The sequence below is a fragment of the Oncorhynchus mykiss genome, chromosome 24 (assembly GCF_057628025.1).
Source record: "Oncorhynchus mykiss isolate SJ-2025 chromosome 24, ASM5762802v1, whole genome shotgun sequence".
Classification (NCBI taxonomy): Eukaryota; Metazoa; Chordata; class Actinopteri; order Salmoniformes; family Salmonidae; genus Oncorhynchus; species Oncorhynchus mykiss.
Window position 1 is genome coordinate 7,484,131 of NC_143045.1, and position 21,391 is coordinate 7,505,521.

Sequence of the window (21,391 nt, forward strand, 5' to 3'; positions counted from 1 at the left end):
CGCCCACCTCTGACGCGTCAACCTCGACAACGAACTGTCTAGAGACGTCAGGTGTAACAAGGATAGGTGCGGATGTAAAACGATTCTTGAGGAGATCAAAAGCTCCCTGGGCGGAAACGGACCACTTAAAGCACGTCTTGACAGAAGTAAGGGCTGTGAGAGGGGCTGCCACCTGACCGAAATTACGGATGAAACGACGATAGAAATTCGCGAAGCCGAGAAAGCGCTGCAACTCGACGCGTGACTTAGGGACGGGCCAATCAATGACAGCTTGGACCTTAGCGGGATCCATCTTAATGCCTTCAGCGGAAATAACAGAACCGAGAAATGTGACGGAGGAGGCGTGAAAAGTGCACTTCTCAGCCTTCACAAAAAGACAATTCTCTAAAAGGCGCTGGAGGACACGTCGAACGTGCTGAACATGAATCTGGAGTGACGGTGAAAAAATCAGGATATCGTCAAGGTAAACGAAGACAAAGATGTTCAGCATGTCTCTCAGGACATCATTGACTAATGCCTGAAAAACAGCTGGAGCGTTAGCGAGGCCGAAAGGAAGAACCCGGTATTCAAAGTGCCCTAACGGAGTGTTAAACGCCGTCTTCCACTCGTCCCCCTCCCTGATGCGCACGAGATGGTAAGCGTTACGAAGGTCCAACTTAGTGAAAAACCTGGCTCCCTGCAGGATCTCGAAGGCTGAAGACATAAGAGGAAGCGGATAACGATTCTTCACTGTTATGTCATTCAGCCCTCGATAATCTATGCAGGGGCGCAGAGACCCGTCCTTCTTCTTGACAAAAAAAAACCCCGCTCCGGCGGGAGAGGAGGAGGGGACTATGGTACCGGCGTCAAGAGCTACAGACAAATAATCTTCGAGAGCCTTACGTTCGGGAGCCGACAGAGAGTATAGTCTACCCCGGGGGGGAGTGGTTCCCGGAAGGAGATCAATACTACAATCATACGACCGGTGTGGAGGAAGAGAGGTGGCCCTGGCCCGACTGAACACCGTGCGCAGATCGTGATATTCCTCCGGCACCCCTGTCAAATCACCAGGCTCCTCCTGTGAAGAAGAGACAGAGGAAACAGGAGGGATAGCAGACATTAAACATTTCACATGACAAGAGACGTTCCAGGAGAGGATAGAATTACTAGACCAATTAATAGAAGGATTATGACAAACTAGCCAGGGATGGCCCAAAACAACAGGTGTAAAAGGTGAACGAAAAATTAAAAAAGAAATGGTTTCGCTATGATTACCAGAGACAGTGAGGGTTAAAGGTAGCGTCTCACGCTGAATCCTGGGGAGAGGACTACCATCCAAAGCGAACAAGGCCGTGGGCTCCCTTAACTGTCTGAGAGGAATGTCATGTTCCCGAGCCCAGGTCTCGTCCATAAAACAGCCCTCCGCCCCAGAGTCTATTAAGGCACTGCAGGAAGCTGACGAACCGGTCCAGCGTAGATGGACCGACAAGGTAGTGCAGGATCTTGAAGGAGAGACAGGAGTAGTAGCGCTCACCAGTAGCCCTCCGCTTACTGATGAGCTCTGGCTTTTACTGGACATGAAGTGACAAAATGACCAGCGGAACCGCAATAGAGACAGAGGCGGTTGGTGATTCTCCGTTCCCTCTCCTTAGTCGAGATGCGGATACCTCCCAGCTGCATAGGCTCAGCACCCGAGCCGGTAGAGGAAGATGGTAGTGATGCGGAGAGGGGGGCAACGGAGAACGTGAGCTCCTTTCCACGAGCTCGGTGACGAAGATCAACCCGCCGCTCTATGCGAATAGCGAGTTCAATCAAGGAATCCACGCTGGAAGGAACCTCCCGGGAGAGAATCTCATCCTTTACCTCCGCGCGGAGACCCTCCAGAAAACGAGCGAGCAAAGCCGGCTCGTTCCAGTCACTGGAGGCAGCAAGAGTGCGAAACTCAATAGAGTAGTCTGTTATGGATCGATTACCTTGACATAGGGAAGACAGGACCCTGGAAGCTTCCTCCCCAAAAACAGAACGATCAAAAACCCGTATCATCTCCTCCTTAAAGTCCTGATACTGGTTAGTACACTCAGCCCTTGCCTCCCAGATTGCCGTGCCCCACTCACGAGCCCGTCCAGTAAGGAGAGATATGACGTAGGCGATACGAGCTGTGCTCCTGGAGTAAGTGTTGGGCTGGAGAGAAAACACAATATCACACTGGGTGAGGAACGAGCGGCATTCAGTGGGCTCCCCAGAGTAACACGGCGGGTTATTGATTCTGGGCTCCGGAGATTCGAAAGCCCTGGAAGTGGCCGGTGGATCGAGGCGGAGATGGTGAACCTGTTCTGTGAGGTTGGAGACTTGGGCGGCCAGGGTCTCAACGGCATGTCGAGCAGCAGACAATTCCTGCTCGTGTCTGCCTAGCATCGCTCCCTGGATCTCGACGGCAGAGTGGAGAGGATCCGAAGTCGCTGGGTCCATTCTTGGTCGGATTCTTCTGTTATGCGGTGAGTGAGGACCCAAAAGCGGTTTAACATAAACAGAGTTTCTTTAATAACGAAACACACGTAGGCTCAGATGGACAGGCAGATTCCGACAGGACAGGACAAGGTAAAGCAAACACGACGATAGTCTGGTTCTGGCATGAGATACACAAACGAGAATCCGACAAAGACAGAAGCAGAAACAGAGAGAGATATAGAGACCTAATCAGAGGGAAAAAGGGAACAGGTGGGAAAAGGGGTGAACGAGGTAGTCAGAGAAGACAAGGAACAGCTGGGGGAAAGAGGGGAAGAAAAGGTAACCTAGTACGACCAGCAGAGGGAGACAGGGTGAAGAGAAAGGACAGAAACAAGACACAACATGACAATACATGACAGGTAACCAAGAATCAAGAGCTCTGTAGTTCCTCTGTGGAGGTGGGAGAACCTTCCAGAAGCACAAACATCTCTGCAGCACTCCACCAATCAGGCCTTTATGGTAGAGTGGCCAGACGGAAGCCACTCCTTCGTAAAAGGCAAAAGACAGCCCTCGTGGATTTTGCCAAAAGGCACCTAAAGACCCTCAGGCCATGAAAAACAAGATTCGCTGGTCTGATGAAACCAGAGAATTTGGCCTGAATGCTCAGCTTCACGTCTGGTGGAAACCTGGTACCATCCCTACGGTAAAGTATGGTGTCTCATCATGCTGTGGGGATGTTTTCAGCAGCAGGGACTGGGAGACTAGTCAGGATCGAGGCAAATATGAATGGAGCAAAGTACAGAGATCCTTGTTGAAAACCTGCTCCAGAACAATCAGGTTGTCAGACTAGGGTGAAGGTTCACCTTTGAACAGGACAACAACCCTAAGCACACAGTCAAGACAAGGCAGGAGTATCTCCTGGACAAGTCTCTGAATGTCCTTGAGTGGCCCCGGACTTGAACCTGATCAAACATATTTGGAGAGACCTAAAAATAGCTGTGCAGCAATGTTCCCCATCCAACCAGAGAGAGCTTCAGAAGATCTGCAGAGAAGAATCGGAGAAACTCCCCGAACACAGGTTTGCCAAGTTTGTCTTATCATACCCAAGAAGACTCGAGACTGTAAATTCTGCCAAAGGTGCTTCAACAAAGTACTGAGTAAAGGGCCTGAATACTTATGTAAATGTCATATTTCCGTTTTTTTAATTTATAATAAATTAGCAAAAATGTCCTAAAACCTGTTTTTGCTTTGTCACTATGGGGTATTGTGTGTAGATTGATGAGGGGGAAAAAAGGATTTAATCAATTTTAGAATTAGGCTGTAACATAACAAAATGTGGAAAAAGTCAAGGGGTCTGAATACTTTCCAAAGGCACTGTAATTCACCAATATATTTCTTGGTAGTCCAAAAAATATTGCTATCAGGTTGTAAATCACAGCTGGCCTGATACATTGTTTGCTGCCTCCACCCATTCAGGATGCACTGTTTTAGTTTCAACTAGTCAATATTTTGAACAAATACAGACTGGGAATATCAATACAATCAAACTAGCAAAGGCAATGATCCCAAGTCAGTCGTAACATGGCTAATAGGCTAGCGCACATGTGTCAAGGCCCTCGGGCCAAATATGATACACAAGCGATTATAAATGAGTCAACCGTTGAGTCATGAAGTATTTACAGCCTGGTGCGTGCGCTCACATAGGTGAATTCGACTTCAATTGCGCTGGTTTCATGTGTCCTGTTTACAGCATGCAGCAGAGGGGAAATGTGCAGACACATGCCACAGTCCTAGCTAGGCTACTAAAATGTTGCAGTCTGGCATCGTTTTTTAACGCTTGACAATGAATAACCAAAAAAACAAAACATGCAACAAAACACCATGCAAAGGAGAAACATGTTGGCCTGTTACAGCAACATTTGAGCAGTAGCCTAGGCTGGCTACTCAACTACATTGCATGTGGAGTGCACCATACAACAATGATGCATTCAACATCACCAGTGATACATGCAGCGCATTTTAAAAAAATTAAAAAACATGTTCCATGTTTAAATATGTTGTTTAAACGTTACAACAACCTATAGCTACGTTTTTGTTATTTGGAGTTATTAAATACTTTTCGATTAGGGTCGCAGCATATTATGCACATCTGCAAGCATAGCAGCAAAGGCTGGACAAATACTATTTATCTCTTTTGTTTTAATATGTTAAAATTCTATATACATGTGGACATTATAAAGGGCCATATCTTTTTGAATAAAACATTGGCCCGCAAATTCGTTGTTTTTCAATACGGCCAGTGCGCCCCTGGGCTAGCGTATCTATTCATTTTGCTAGCTATTTTAGCGAGCTAAAAACATGGAGCCTAACGTTTGCCAGCTAGCTGCTGGGAGGAGTGGGTTATTGACTGACTTTTCCCCTTCATATTATTGTCGGTGGTTGACAGCTAAAGATTCAGGTTTCATTTCATTTGGTTGGCTACCAAAGAAATGTGAATCGCTTTACTAGCTAGCTAGCTATGCTGAACTTGATCGACTGTTATCCACAGTTAGCATATCTCTTTGTTGTCAAATAGATTTTGCATCAAGGGTTTTGTCGGGTTTGAGAACTAGGTAGGACGGAAGATGGCGGAAACCAAGGTTTTGTTTGAAACTGCTTGTAAGTCGAGTGAAGCTAATAGTACAGGAAGTGAGAATGAGTGGGTTACAGCGGCAAAGAGAAAGGGAGACAAGACAAGTAAAGCTATGTTGGAAAATAGGAAACCACTAGACTCGTTTTTGGTCGAAGTCAGGGTTTTGGGTCAATGCTACTAGGGAAATACGTTTAATGTCTCTTAAAAAAATCTGTCATGTGTGGAGTCGGTGAGAGTCACAATAAGTGGTCTTGTTTACTTTTTTGTGTGTGTCTGCGGTGCAGAAGAAGCGTGTTTTAAGACTCAAAAAGATATCGGAGTGGGAATGTCGTAGCATGGTGCCTATCAAGGGGGTTATTTCTGAGGTGGCACAAGAAATAAAGGCAGAGGATTTAACTGAAGACATCGATGGAGTGGTTGATGCACATCGACTGACCTGTATGGTGGACGGAGGAAAAAAAAAAAACTTCATACATGCTACTGTTCTTTGATGAAGCGTTTCTCCCTTCTCATATAAAGTTAGGATTCATGCGATACCCTGTAAGAGCTTTTGTGCACAAGCCTCTTCAGTGTCATGAATGTCAAATATTTGGTCATGTGTCAATTGTGTGCAGAAGGGAAGAATATCATATGCCAGATGAAAGGAAATGCTGCAACTGTGGAGGTGAACATGTGCCTGAATTCTTGGGGTGCCCTGTTAGGGTGAAGGAGAATGAGGTGGCAAGGGTAAGGAGTGCCCTGTTAGGGTGAATGAGAATGAGGTGGCAAGGGTAAGGAGTGCCCTGTTTACTGCAGTGTCTATTAAATGTCCAAACGCACGACCGCTCTCCCAGTCTATATTGCTATAGAAATTTCACAAATGCCATACTAGACGTCATTCCCAGACATTCTATGCATTTATGAAACCGCTGAAATGACCATATCTAAGTGCTCGTGTGTCAGAAAATGTTAAAAAAATATATATATATATTCTTCATGGGGGTGTATATGAACAGATTTTAATAAGACTTCATGTTGCTAAAAGTTCCACTTTAACTATATTAAGAAAGCAGTGAATTTGATATGGATTGTGATCTAAAATAGGATCTTAATTACATTATTTGGATCAGTATATTCACATATACTCTAATGTACAGTACATGAACATATGCATGTGTGTTGCACACCAACTTTGCTCAGATTCGTGGCTGGCTCTGACCCCAAACCTGGGCCCTCGATCATGCATTAAGTGACCTCATGAGGCCTGCCATCTAACAAGTGCTGATGAGGGCAAAAATAGCCTGTCCTTGTGGGGCTGAGGTGGGGCCACGTCCGTCCAACCGAGAGGAGCCTCAGTGTGCTGCTGAGCCGGGCTGATGGGCTGCTCCACCAGGACATGTTCACTCACAGACCCTAACACGCTGTGACAACATGGAGCGGTTAAGAGAGAGAGAGAGAGGACTGAGAGGAAGACCTTCTCCTTCCAGTTCCAACGGAAACAGGGCTGATGCTGTGTTCAGGCTTTTAGCCTTGGAAGTACCATTCAGCCTTAAGTAATACAACACCACTGTCCACTTAGCCCCCTCAAGGCTTTCATTAACAGGAGAATCCTGAGCTGGTAGAGGATTTGAAGTCACTAGGGAATGGCAGCGTGTTTTGAGGCTGGGCTGGGAAGCCCATGTCAAACACTAGCCAACCAGAGGAGGCGATGGATGACACGTTCAGAAATGTTGGCGACCACAATCTTATCGGATTGTTTGTACAGACATCTCCTCTCACAGTGGATTACAATAACTCAGAACCCTGGTGTGCTACTGGGAAGGAAAGTTGCTCTTTTCTCACGCATATTTAATAAAAGGGGATTAGTAATGAATTGTTCTAGTATCCATGGCAACTGCTGACCTCCATCCTCCATCTTGGTCCCATTCCCAGTCCAAGCCTTGCAGACAGACATTAAATTGTGGCTACACATTTATTAATTAAAAAAAATGACAATACAAAATATACACATACAAACAGCATACAGACGCACACAAACATCAATGACATCACACCTGCCCAGACCCACCTGCTCACACCCCCATCCCCAGCACCCGCATCACTCTCCACCACATGGCCTCAAACTGCACCATTTTGTTTCTCTCCACGCCCACGTACTTTCAACATTTAGATAATAAATAAAGCATTTGAACTTTCCATTGTGTTAACGATTGAGGATTGGTTAATTTCCCGTTTTTAAGTATACGTTTAGGCTATACATTTAAAATGCTGGACATATCACATACACACACATACAAATACAAAATGAACACCAGACGTTAGTGTCGCTTCCACAAACGCCTGATCTAAACCTGATCTAATATTCCTCTCCACACATACTGTAAAGCAGCAGATGGATAAAAGTGTAATTCATAAACATAAAACACTCTCCTTCAAAGGACCTCTCCCGCCCAACTACACACACGCATGGAAGCACGCTTCACACACACATCCATACACAGTGGCAAATGCGTCCTTCCTTCCTAAGAGATTTAACCCAACATTAACGGGTGCACATCCTTGTCAAACAACAAATATATTGTAGTGCCTCTCTCCGCCGGCTTTCCTACGAATGGGATCGATACTTGGCGGAGGAAGTGACCTTTTCCTGAGCCAGCTGATGCATCTGAAGGTTAAAAACGGCATTAAACTATTTTCTGCTGGCCATCGGTCCTCCTGAGACAAGGCTGGAGAGCGAGGGAGGGGGGGGTGGAGGGTTGTTGGACAGGTTGCACTGCTCTGTTTTCTTTTTTCATACCTTACAGCGATTTTCCCTGATGTAGCTTTTAATTTAGGAGACGAACGGTCCACTCTGCTTGCGCTAGGCCCGGTTGTATGGATTAGCCGGCGCTGTGTGCTGTTCCAATGAGAACCGTTATTAGATACAGGATGCTGGTTAATGAAATAGACTGGGCTTGGTGGTGTTGCGGAGGTTGGGCTGAAACGGCGCAGCCACTTAAAGCAATCACTTACAGTGATGTCATTACAATGAAAGAGAACCTCTGCGTCACCACAGAGCGAGGGAGCATTTTAAGAGTTGAGGTTTATGGCTCACTAAAGCTTTTGAGAGATTAGGCCAAAGAAAGATAGTTTACTGCGTAGCATCTTCATGGTCGCTTAAATGTTAATTTTCTGAACCGTTAAGAATATAAATGTTACTGTTTCTGACCCACAAGAGAAAGATCTAACTTTCAATCCCTAAAGAACTAAATCCCTAAAACACAATTCCTTGTAATTGAACACCCAACCTCAGTTACAATACCAGTCAAAAGTTACTCATTTGCAGGGTTTTGTTGATTTTTACTATTTTATACATTATAGAATAATAGTGAAGACATCAAAACTATGAAATAATACATATGGAATCCTGTAGTAACTAAAGAAGTGTTAAACAAATTGAAATATGAGATTCTTCAAAGTAGCCACCCTTTGCCTTGATGACAGCTTTGCACACTATTGGCATTCTCTCAACAGGCTTCATGAGGTAGTCACCTGGAATGCATTTCAATTAACAGGTGAGCCAATCAGTTGAGTTGGGACAAGGTAGGGGTGATATACAGAGGTTAGCCCTATTTGGTAAAATACCAAGTCCATATTATGGCAAGAACAGCTCAAATAAGCAATGAGAAACGACAGTCCATCATTACTGACATGAAGGTCAGTCAATGTGGAAAATGTCAAGAACTTATAAAGTTTCTTCAAGTGCAGTTGCAAAAACCATCAAGCACAATGATGAAACTGGCTCTCATGAGGATTGCCACAGGAAAGGAAGACCCAGCGTTACCTCTGCTGCAGAGGACAGGTTCACTAGAGTTAACTGCACCTCAGATTGCAGCCCAAATAAATGCTTCACAGAGTTCAAGTAACAATCACATCTTAACATCAACTGCAGAGCAAAGGAAAAGCAGCCAACAAGTGCTCAGCATATGTGGGAACTCCTTCAAGATTTTTGGAAAAGCATTCCTCATGAAGCTAGTTGAGAGAAAGCCAAGAGTTTTCAAAGCTGTCATCAAGGTAAAGGGTGGCTGCTTTGCAGAATATTAAATATAAAATATATTTTGATTTGTTTAACACTTTTTTGGTTACTAAATTATTCCATATGTGTTATTTCATAGTATTGATGTCTTCACTATTATTCTACAATGTAGAAAATAGTAAAAATAAAGGAAAACCCTTGAATGAGTAGGTGGAACAACACACATTTGAGAGAAATTCCTTATTCCACATTTCCACTCACTCACATCTAACTCGAAGTTAACCTGACTCCCGAATTCCAATACATTTTTAGGCTACTTTCTGTGTGGCCAGGGCAATAACAGGAAGTAGGAAGCAGGTGTTCCTGCATGGGGTGAAAGGTCACAGGAAACTGCGGTTGGCCAGAGGAAATCTGGAGGGCGGATTCTGAAAACATTTGAGACCAAAGGCAGTGGGGCACAGCTCAAAGTTGACACAACTCACTGTCATTGTGTTATTGTAGACGTCACAGTCTTGCCATAGTGGGCAGTTGTTGCCTTGCAATGCCAGATCAGATCAACGTTAGCTAGCATAACAATGCTATTTAGCATTTCAGCTAAATTAGTCATGTATTAGCCTAGGTATCAGTTTTAGTACTGAATGTTGCTCCATGTTAAGTGAGATTCAGTGTCAGTGGGTGTGGTGTGGATGCTTTTTGTGCCTGCCTGTCTGTCTGTCCTGAGTGAAAGATTTGGATTTGATTGAGTTAGGTGTTTGCTGCCTGTGCTCCTACTTGTCCCGTCTCCATTTGGCTGGTGGAGATTAGCGGCTGTAGCTTATAGAGAGCCAGGCTGGCAGCTGTTGCTTAACATGACTTCACATCTTATCTTACATCTCTCACTCACTCTGCTCCCTGGGGAAACCAATAATGAGACACATGCCACGACAGCTGTGCTCGTGACAACAACCAGGACAAAAAAATAACCACAGACACACACACAACCAAAATAGGCTCTGAAAGCGCATGCGTTTTGCCTTTGAGTTGAGTATGGAGTATGGAAGTCCATTCATCAGAAGACCTCCCTTCTCACTTGTTGTTTTGGTTACAACCGTTGTCTGAGCAATGTCGACCATGCTCTGCAGAGTCTAGAGTAGGGTATGGACCATTGGAGTTTGGAGAATAGCTTACGTTACTAATAGCCCAGCAACCAACAGGCTACACTGTCTGTCTCTGTGTATCTCAAACACAGAATCATTCCAAACAACACTCTCAAACTCATTATTATTAACAGTTAAAGAGAGGCACAGGAATCATTTCTGTCTAAAATAACTGCCCTTTATCTGATGCCATAGGAGCTGTTCCTTTTTCCGGCTTCTCCATCAATCCATCGTTCACTCAAAAGCTTAAAGCAAAGAATCACCCATTTTGAATGTTCTATCAATTCCCGGGGTCATTTCATGTTTTCATGGTACATCTGAGCTTATTGCCATTCAAGCAGGCAGAAATACAGCTGGTATGTCAACTTTTGCATCGAGATGCACAAAAACCACATACCATTCAAAATGAGTGAATCTTTACTTTAAATACTGGTTTGTGTATAAGAGTGCATTAGTTTCGATATACAGTTGAAGTCGGAAGTTTACATACACCTTAGCCAAATACATTTAAACTCAGTTTTTCACAATTCCTGACATTTAATCCTACTAAATATTCCCTCTTTTAGGTCAGATAGGATCACCACTTTATTTTAAGAATGTGAAATGTCAGAATAATTGTAACGGTATTCGTCGTCTGAAGATGAGGAATCATCGGACCAAAGCGCAGCGTGGTAAGTGTTCATGCTTCCTTTATTAAAACTGAACACTATAACAAAATAACAAAGGGAATAACCGAAACAGTCCTAAAAAGGTGGAAAACATTAAACAGAAATGAACTACCCACAAAAACCCTGTGGGAAAAAGCTACCCAAGTATGGTTCCCAATCAGAGACAACGATAGACAGTTGTCCCTGATTGAGAACCATCCCCGGCCAAAACAAAGAAATACAAAAACATCACATTCCCAGTGGGTCAGAAGTTTACATACACTCAATTAGTATTTGGCAGCATTGCATTTAAATTGTTTAACTTGGGTCAAATGTTTCGGGTAGCCATCCACAAGCTTCCCACAATAACTTGGCTGAATTTTGGCACATTCCTCCAGACAGAGCTGGTGCAGCTGAGTCAGGTTTGTGGTCCTCCTTGCTCGCACCCGCTTTTTCAGTTCTGCCCACAAATGTTCAATTGGATTGAGGTCAAGGCTTTGTGATGGCCACTCCAATACCTTGACTTTGTTGTCCTTAAGCCATTTTGCAGCAAAGTTGGAAGTATGCTAGGGGTCATCGCCCATTTGGAAGACCCATTTGCGACCAAGCTTTAACTTCCTGACTGATGTCTTGAGATGTTGCTTCAATATATCCACAGAATTTTCCTCCCTCATGATGCCATCTAGTTTGTGAAGTGCACCAGTCCCTCCTGCAGCAAAGCACCCACAACATGATGATGCCACCCCTGTGCTTCACGGTTGGGATGGTGTTCTTCGGGCCTGCAAGCCTCCCCCTTTTTCCTCCAAACATAACCATGGTCATTATGGCCAAACAGTTCTATTTTTTTTCATCAGACCAGAGGACATTTCTCCAAAAAGTGCGATCTTTGTCTCCATGTGCAGTTGCAAACAGTAGTCTGGCTTTTTTATGGCGGTTTTGGAGCAGTGGCTTCTTCCTTGCTGAGTGGCCTTTCAGGTTATGTCGATATAGGACTTCTTTTACTGTGGATATAGATACTTTTGTACCTGTTTCCTCCTTTGCTGTTGTTCTGGGATTGATTTCAAAAGTACGTTCATCGCTACGAGACAGAACACATCTCCTTCCTGAGTGGTATGACAGCTGCGTGGTCCCATGGTGTTTATACTTGTGTACTATTGTTTATACAGATGAACGTCGTACCTTCAGGCATTTGGAAATTGCTCCCAAGGATGAACCAGACTTGTGGAGATCTACAATTTTTTTCTGAGTTCTTGGCTGATTTCTTTTGATTTTCCCATGATGTCAAGCAAAAAGGCACTGAGTTTGAAGGTAGGCCTTGAAATACATCCACATGTACAACTCCAATTGACTCAAATTATGTCAATTAGCCGATCAGAAGCTTCTAAAGCCATGACACAATTTTCTGGAATTTTCCAAGCTGTTTAAAGGCACAGTCAAATTAGTGTATGTAAACTTCTGACCCACTAGAATTGTGATACAGTGAATTATAAGTGAAATTATCTGTCTGTAAACAATTGTTGGAAAAATGACTTGTGTCATGCACAAAGTAGATGTCCTAACCGACTTGCCAAAACTATAGTTTGTTAACAAGAAATATGTGGAGTGGTTGAACAAAGAGTTTTAATGACTCCAACATAAGTGTTTGTAAACTTCCGACCTCAACTGTATACTATATGTGTTTGTTCCTAGGATACGTGTGTGAGTGCATGTGTGTGCCCGTATAATGTGCGTGTAAGTGTATATTATGCATAAATTCCTGACTATTCCAGAACCGCAGTGTTCACTCTGCAGTAACTTTTTCCCAGTGGAGTATTCTTTGCCTAGCAGACGTGTGTAACTTCTCTGATAAATCCTATAATTATACACATTAATAATCAGGCTGGCCTCGCGGCAGAAGGAGCAGGAGCCGCCATCGGCAGGCCCGCGTATTGTGTTCCACAAATAAATTTAGGTTATGGCCTGCCATCACTGAGTCTGCTCAGTAAGCACGAAAGGGACAATGCCGCGAGGGATTAGCACAGCACAGATACCAGAAAATAACTAAAGTTCTGAATTATGAATACCCAACATGTGCTCTTTGTCCTAAGAGGTAATTGAATTAACGGGACGATAAATAGAATGTTGGGGTCAATGTTGCAGCTGAAAACAATGCAGGTCCTCCCCGAACAATCAATGGGGTGTAATCATCAAGTGACCATAAGTGATAATCACTTAAAGAGATTGGGAGGGGGAATCAATGGCGTGGCTAACTGAGCCTGTTCTGTGTTGGTATGAACTGGTGGACTCTGAAAGGCCAAACAATAGAGTTATACATGACAAAATACAGTGACAATTTGTCTTGTCATTTTCATTCGATAGTGCTGCCATGGTTGATTTTAAAGGAAGTGGAAGGGGAGAGAGGGTGATGGAAGGAGCAAATCATCTGGATAGAATGCCGCAGCAAAAATGAGCTGAAAGTCTCAGCCCTGATGTGGGACAATGTGGATTTTGGAGGATGGCCTTTTTCACTTCTAACACCTCATCTATGTGTTTTAGCTGGACAACACTTATGAGCCACACTTCCTTTGCGGTGCTGGTGGAGCTTCCTTCCAGACCCTGGTCTGTGTGATAGCTGGTGACAGGTTGAGGGTAGTGAGGCTAGCCATCCATTGTTAATGTCACATGTGTGGGTTTAAGGGGGCCTATCTGGAAGAGCAAGAAACCCCACACCCCAGACGCCATATCCTGTCTGGGTGGATTATATCACAGCCGGAGGATGTCTCTTTCTGTCTGTTTACATGGAAGCTGGGAACACTCCCTCGAGCCTCGTGCAGACACAAAATCAGAGCTTGGCCACAAACTTACACTGAAAACATTTATTAGATTGGCCGTTCTTCGAAAGACAAATAATCATGACTTCCACCCCTTGTTGTGAGATGGTAGCAGCCAACACATAGACAATGGGGTGAGGCTATATACAAACTAATGACTGGGATTAGAATCATCCATTTTGGTATGACTAGCTCAGGGGTCAACATTTTGGCTCAACTACCGCAATGACGCTCCTCCATAACGGTTCGGTCCAGGATTGTCAGTTTGCTAAATCATATTCAAACCTACCTACCCCAACACACATCTACAACCACACACTCACGTGCAAACGCACACAGGCACTTTCATTGCCTCAGTTGGGATAAAATAGGTACAAAAACACGTGGAAAAATCCCTTTTACATTCACTATTCACTCTCAGGTTGAACTCTCATTTTGTCCAGGGAGAGAATGTAGTCTCAGTCTCAACACTAGAGGGTCTTGAGAGAAAAGAAGCAGGGGTTGGGATCATGGTAATGGGCTTCACCTGTTTGATGCGGTCAGGGTTGACGGTGGTCTGTGGCTGCATTACGCTGACCGGTTCGGATTTCTGGGTGCTCTGCGGCATCTCCCGCACCTTTTCAGCGATGAAGTTATGGACTCCATTCAGAGCTTCCACTGTCCCCTGGATCAGACACACCCGCTCTGTCGTGCCTGGAGAACAGACGGAAACACATACAGAACATGACTTACTAACTTAAGGCTTTTGGTTCCTATAAAGAACACTGGTTGTTGACAAATACATACAGAACATATGCAACTTTAATTAATGGTAATGTACTCTCATTACCAATCAAGCATCTCGAGAGAATGTCATTTTATGGGGATGTGTAAGGCCTAATAAAACATAAAAAAACCACACAACACACAATACTGTATTATTGACTGTATGTTTGTTTTACTCCATGTGTAACTCTGTGTCGTTGTATGTGTCGAACTGCTTTGCTTTATCTTGGCCAGGTCGCAATTGTAAATGAGAACTTGTTCTCAACTTGCCTACCTGGTTAAATAAAGGTGAAATAAAATAAATAAATAAAAATCAGTATGTGTATTTCTTTAATGTCCAGTGACTCCCTCTTTTCCCAGATTTCAAAAGTTTCACTTCTGGTCTTTCCCAAGATGGCGGTCAACATAGGAATTGGTTAATAATATTTGCCATCCAATAAAATACAACCGTGTACGTTCTAACTACAGCCTCTTCTAATTGGTTCCCCTTAGCAGACAGTATCTATGCAGTGACTCAATGTAGTTTGTTTCTATGAGCATTAAATGTAGCTATTGTGCAGATTGTTTGCCGTTTCCTGACTTTCACATCTCCCATCTGTGAAAGTCATATCAGTAACGCCTGGTCAAATTCCATCAGTAACGTCATACAGAGTCAGCAGGATGAATACAGCCTGGTCCCAGATCTGTTTTGTACTGTTTTGCCAACTCCTATTGTCATTGTCATGTCACATTGACCATATAGGAGTTGGGTATACATCACAAACAGACATGGGGCTAGGCTAGGAATGTCAGGTCATTTGAAATGTACACAGTGGTGATATACCTAATGAAGCCTGTTAGGCAAAATGATTGCTACCGAGTAATTAACATCACCCCAGGTCAAACTGTGCTTACAGAAATACAGCAGATTAAGGAAGCTATATGCACTGGTCCTCTATATATATTTAGGGGGTGATGTTAATTAGTCCCATATCTGTTAGTGATGTATACCCAACTCATATATATATATATACTAGGAGTCCGTCTGCTACATTCATCCTCAACCATTTGGTATCACTATTGCATGTCTACAACCATGATTAGCAGGGAGAAAAAAATGTTTAAAATGTCCACATGGCCACATCTGTTCAGTGTTACACTGTACTGTGATCCCACGACAGGATGAAGTTGTGAGCACAGCTGAAAAAACAGCCACACGGCTATGGAGTGTCTTGTTATCCGGAGCGTGGGCTACAGTACATGATGACTAGTGTGGGACAGGGAGTCTACTGAAAGACTCCGTATTGGAACTAATTCGATAGTAACACGAGTCATTGACTGGTCTGACATTGGAGTCTCCCTCTGGAGGGGAATTGGACAATGAAAGGGTTTATTTACAATGTCGACCTCTGCATTACCAGCACTATACAGTAAGCACTTAATTTTTAAGTCCAGATTCTATCAGTCTGGCTACAGACCTTGGTTAATTATGTTCCTCTACTGCCGTTATCAGGTGCATTGGCGCCACGCATCCAAGACAAACACAACTTCTCTCTGTGTAAATATATCATCACCATTCTCTCTGAACATGAGTGTGTTTAGACCATGAAAGGAAAACAACCCGCCTAAAAGCCCTCATAATGTGGCAGAAACTAGGCCAGTCCCAAACCGAGCCGTCTCCCTCTCTCTCTCCCTTCCTACCTCTTTTTCTCCCTCCCTCTCTCTTCTGTTAGGGCCGGACTGAAATCTGTCCTTATCGCCTCCGACCAGTCGCAGCTTCCTGCTTCACGCTTTCCCTCCATTGTTTTCTTGGGCCAATGGGGTTGAGTTTGGCCCTGCGCAGTACCAGTTGTGGCGAGCTATTAATACAGGGACATTTAGGAATTTCAGACTATGGGTTGGGGTGAAGAGCATCTGTGAGTTTCTGACAACTGGTATCCCAGGGGTAATCTGGGCCCAAAAAAATCAGCCAGTGTATTATTAGGGCAGATATGGCCATTGTCTTGGCATGGGGATGTGGGTAAGGGGGGTGGGGAGGGGAGGGCAGACTGGTTAAGCAGCAGCAAAGGCCATCCTATCAAATTGTACCCTTTTTTGCAACACTTTTTCTGTATTTCAATTGTACACAGGAGGTCATTTCTATAGATAGACTGTCTGTCTGAGGTTTGATATTCAGCAGCACAGTTGAACATTACTAGTTAGATGAAGGCCTAGGAAAGCGATGACTATTGTAATGTAGCTAAAGGGGAAAAGTGTTTGTGTGTGTGTGTGTGTCTGTTGAAGCACCTTTGGCAGCAATTACAGCCTTGAGTCTTCTTGTATGTGTGTGAGTGTGTGTGGTGGGGGTGGGGTACATGGGGTAACCCTGCCCGAGAAGTGACACTGTTTGACAAAGCCTTTCTCTGTTATGTTGACATTTCCCACAGTGCTCACAGAGCATGCTCAGTTGGCAGTCCCATCACCACTGCTCTGACACCACTGCTCTACCTGGTTACTGCTATAGTCAGTTACTATGGTAGGGAATCCCCTTGTTTCATCCCAATCAAAAGCACAAAAGACCGCTTCCTCTTGGGGCTAGGGGGCAGAATTTTCATTTTTGGATAAATAGCCTGCCCAATTTTAACTTCCTGCTACTCATGCCAAGAATATAAGATATGCATATTGTTCATAAATTTGGATAGAAAACACTCTGAAGTTTCTAAAACTGTTTGTATCATGTCTGTGTGTATAACATAACTTATGTAGCAGGCAAAACCCAGAGGACTAACTGTTCAGATTTTTTTTCTCTCTCTCTGTTCCCTGAGTTGTCATTGCCCAGGGATATTTCAGTTCCTACCGCTTCCACTGGATGTCACCAGTCTTTGGAATTTGGTTGAGGTTATTCCTTTGTGCAATGAAGAAGTAGGCCAACTAGGAACTGGGTACACTGTTGAGAGTTGCGCAAGACGTAAAAGGTATCGCTGGTTTGTTTTCATTCCGGTATTGAACACAGAAAGACCCGTCTACAATTTGATCGATTATTAACGTATAAAAATACCTAAAGTTGTAATACGAAAGTAGTTTGAAATATTTTGGCAAAGTTTATAGGCAACTTTTGAAATATTTTGTAGTGACGTTGCGTTTATTGGCAGCTGTTATTTTCTGGATCAAACGCGTCAAATAAATGGACATTTTGGATATATATGGACGGAATTAATCGAACAAAAGGACCAATTGTGATGTTTATGGGACATATTGGAGCGCCAACAAAAGAAGCTCGTCAAAGGTAATGCATGTTTTATATTTTATTTCAGCGTTTTGTGTAGCGCCTGCAGGGTTGAAATATGCTACCCTCTTTGTTTACTGTTGTGCTATCATCAGATAATAGCTTCTTAAGCTTTCGCCGAAAAGCATTTTAAAAATCTAACATGTTGGCTGGATTCACACTGAGTGTAGCTTTAATTGTGTTTCTTACATGTGTGATTTAACGAAAGTTTGAATTTTATAGTATTTTATTTGAATCTGGCGCTCTGCATTTTCCCTGGCAATTGGCCAGTTGAGACATTTGCATCCCGCCTATCCCAAATTAAAAGTAAGTTGTATTTTCTTATTTACTGTGTGGCCAGGATTTCCTTCTACAATAATCTGAACCTGAAATGAATGAAAATAGGAATACAACTGAACTGTTCATAGGCATTATAGGGAACGGGTAAAATATCTTCTTCAAATGTGGCCCGATGAACCACGTGTTGGAGCCTTTGGCCTGACACAAGTCATTGAGAAGCCCTTCATGTGGTAGATGGGATGGCCTGGCTACGATAATTCAGCTCAGCAACAACTGCCATGCTGAGAGCGATGGGCCATTTCAAGAGCAGTTGTTTTTATGGAATCATTAATTGTGTGACTCATTCATTCCCTGCACGAATGGGCAGAGAGGGGAGCTGCTGAGAGATGATGTGTGCCCTGGCCTCCCCTGCTCCCCTGTTCCCCTGCTCCTGAGAGCATGACAAGCCTTACATGCAGTAGTAGCAGAAGGGGGCAACCCTCCGCCTCCATGTCCTCCTCCACAGCTCTTACATACACACTTCTCCCAGATAGTTCTGGTGGACGTCCAATGGCAGAGCCCATCTCTGGATCACCAGGAAGTACTTGAAGATGTATTTAATTCTACCGCTTTCACTGAAATCATCCCAGTTTAATCCCTTATTCCAATTCGGAGACTTCTTGAAAACAATCCAGGATTCTATTATGGTTGGATTCACACTGGGATAACCTTAGAGAGGAAAAGCCTGATAAATACCAATCTTAAACAGTGAGATATGGTGGGTAGGTTTAATGTAAGCTCATTAAAGGGAGCTCCTTAGGCCCTGGTTAAACCCGGTAAACTGTGTACCTTTGATCTAATAGCAGGATTATCTGCCTATGATAGGTGAGACTTTCATCCATTTGGTTTCAATGGGTTAAAAATCACCAAATAGGAAATGTGATGAGGTAGAATCACTCAGCAATGTCACATATGCTGTGTTGACACAGGTAGCCCAATTCTGATATTTTCCACTAATCAGATCAGCTCCTTTGCCAATAATCAACAAAAGACCAGAACATTTTTTTTAAAAGTTCTCTCAGACACTGAAAGTGTGTTGTTCTCATAGGTAAACAGAATGCATACTCTCAAGTATCCTTATGGTCATACTATGGTGGTAAACTATTTACAGATTACAGGTTAACTCTGAGTCACACCACAACAGTCTCCAAGGGACTGTCATTTAGAAAAGTGCTGACCACAAGCTAATACCAGCCTAGCAGAGAGAGATTTATTGATTGACAGGGCACTGAACCCATAGAAATGACCATGGCCGCCTCAATAACCAATTAAATTGGTTTTAATGGCTTAACGACCGGGGACAAAGGACGCAGGGCTATCTGTCTCAGCAGACAGGGGGACACTGTAGCAGAATACTCTGCCTGCCTGCCTGTTCTGACTAGGTTTTGGAACATGAACTCTAACCCGTGGAAGGGGTTACAGATGTTTCCTGGCTTTATGACCATCAGAGAGAGAGAGACAGAGAAAGAAAGAGATTGTGTGAGAGAGAGTCAACGAGGATGACTGAGAGAGGGGGGAGAATATAAAAACAGGCTTCAGCCTTCCTCCGTGACTCGTATTTTCCTGTCCGCCCATCGCGGCTCACTTGATTGCACTTTTGAAACAGATGGAGCCCCTGAGAGTCGGGGGCTCATTGTCTATAGGCTTGGAGCCGGAGCCCTACTCACCAGGGACAGGGGACTCCAGGGACCCTATGCAGTGTGTTTATGTGTGTTTTGTTATAGAGAAGGGGGTTTGGTTCAGTCCAGACCCATGATTATTCCTCATAGTCACCCAGGCAACCAGCAGGTCCCCCGAAAATATTGCAGGGCAGCTGTTGCCTGTTGGGTGACGTAATGTGTTATTATTTAAAAAAGGAGAGGTTGCATGTGAGGAGACTGCACTGGATGTGGACGTTGCATGTAAGGAGACTGCACTGGATGTGGACGTTGCATGTAAGGAGACTGCACTGGATGTGGACGTTGCATGTAAGGAGACTGCACTGGATGTGGACGTTGCATGTGAGGAGACTGCACTGGATGTGGACGTTGCATGTAAGGAGACTGCACTGGATGTGGACGTTGCATGTGAGGAGACTGCACTGGATGTGGACGTTGCATGTAAGGAGACTGCACTGGATGTGGACGTTGCATGTGAGGAGACTGCACTGGATGTGGACGTTGCATGTGAGGAGACAGCACTGGATGTGGACGTTGCATGTAAGGAGACAGCACTGGATGTGGACGTTGCATGTGAGGAGACTGCACTGGATGTGGACGTTGCATGTGCTTATGCAATCATGAACAGTAAGGGAGGAGGGGGTGGGGGTCAAGGAAACTTGGCAAATGGTCTCTGTCAAAAATCACTTTATGTCTTTTGAATGTGCTCATGTCAGCCATGAGAGAGAGAGAGAGAGAGAGAGAGAGAGAGAGAGAGAGAGAGAGAGAGAGAGAGAGAGAGAGAGAGAGAGAGAGAGAGAGAGAGAGAGAGAGAGAGAGAGAGAGAGAGAGAGAGAGAGAGAGAGAGAGAGAGAGAGAGAGAGAGAAAAAAAAAACACCCACAACGATCGAAAAAAAACACCCACAACGATCGAAAAAAAACACAACGATCTGCAGCAGTCTGCAACCACTGAGTCTGAGGGCCAGGTTGGGCCGGTGTACAGCCAAGGAACGCATTTAGGTCATTTAGGAAACCATATGAAAACTGAGTGTTAGTGTGGACAACGGGCCTGCAGCCTACTAGAGGAATTACGTACATGTAACAGCAAATCAGCAAACGATTCACAGCCTCCTTCTCCTCAGCCTTGCAACGATTGAGTGCACCAGAGGAAGTATAAGAAAGTCTCAAAAGAATAACTAAAGGACTTGGAAGAAACAGTAACTTCCTCTATAGTGATGTCACTCTTTTGAGTGGGTCCAGGGCTTTCTCCCCCCCCCCCCCCCCCCCCCTTTCCTCAGTTCGACTTCAGCCAGCAAGAATGGCGTTGTCATGGTTATGGGGCCCATGCCGTGCAAACAGCTGAAGGAAGCCGTGTTTGCTCCCTCCGCTGGTCTGCCCTTCATCTCCTCTCACACGCTCTCCTTCACCCTCCCAAGGCCCTCTATCACACCCCTCTGAGACCTTCCAGCTAGTAGAGAGTACACAGAAGAGAGGGGGGAGAGAGAAGATATGGGGGGAGAGAGGGGGGAGGGGTCGGGAAATGAGGGGTGTTACCCAGAGAAAAATCTATTTTGCCAGGTTGCTGTAAGGACTCTTGGAAGTGGATGTTTCTATGGACAGTTGTCACACTTTCTTCCTTTTCAATTTCAAACAGGTCTAACTGCATGTTAACATGGCCACAGAGCCAGGGTAGGGAGATGTGTCGAACCAGCCTTGTTTGGCTGTGTAGCGAGGAGCAACGTGTTTACTATGGAGATGATTTCAAGTGACTGATACTACT

The 21,391-nt window shown here is 44.3% G+C and overlaps 1 protein-coding gene across 2 annotated transcripts in view; it reads right to left on the bottom strand.

The window, feature by feature from the left end:
* The window catches only part of LOC110503601 (RNA-binding protein Nova-1), a 70,651-nt gene that overhangs the window by 15,670 nt on the left and 33,590 nt on the right, over window positions 1-21,391 (bottom strand). For both annotated transcript variants that reach the window (XM_036961329.2, XM_036961330.2), the window contains one exon: window positions 14,173-14,339. In XM_036961329.2, coding sequence (XP_036817224.1) covers window positions 14,173-14,339 — 167 coding nt within the window. The remainder of the gene's footprint in view (window positions 1-14,172; window positions 14,340-21,391) is intronic.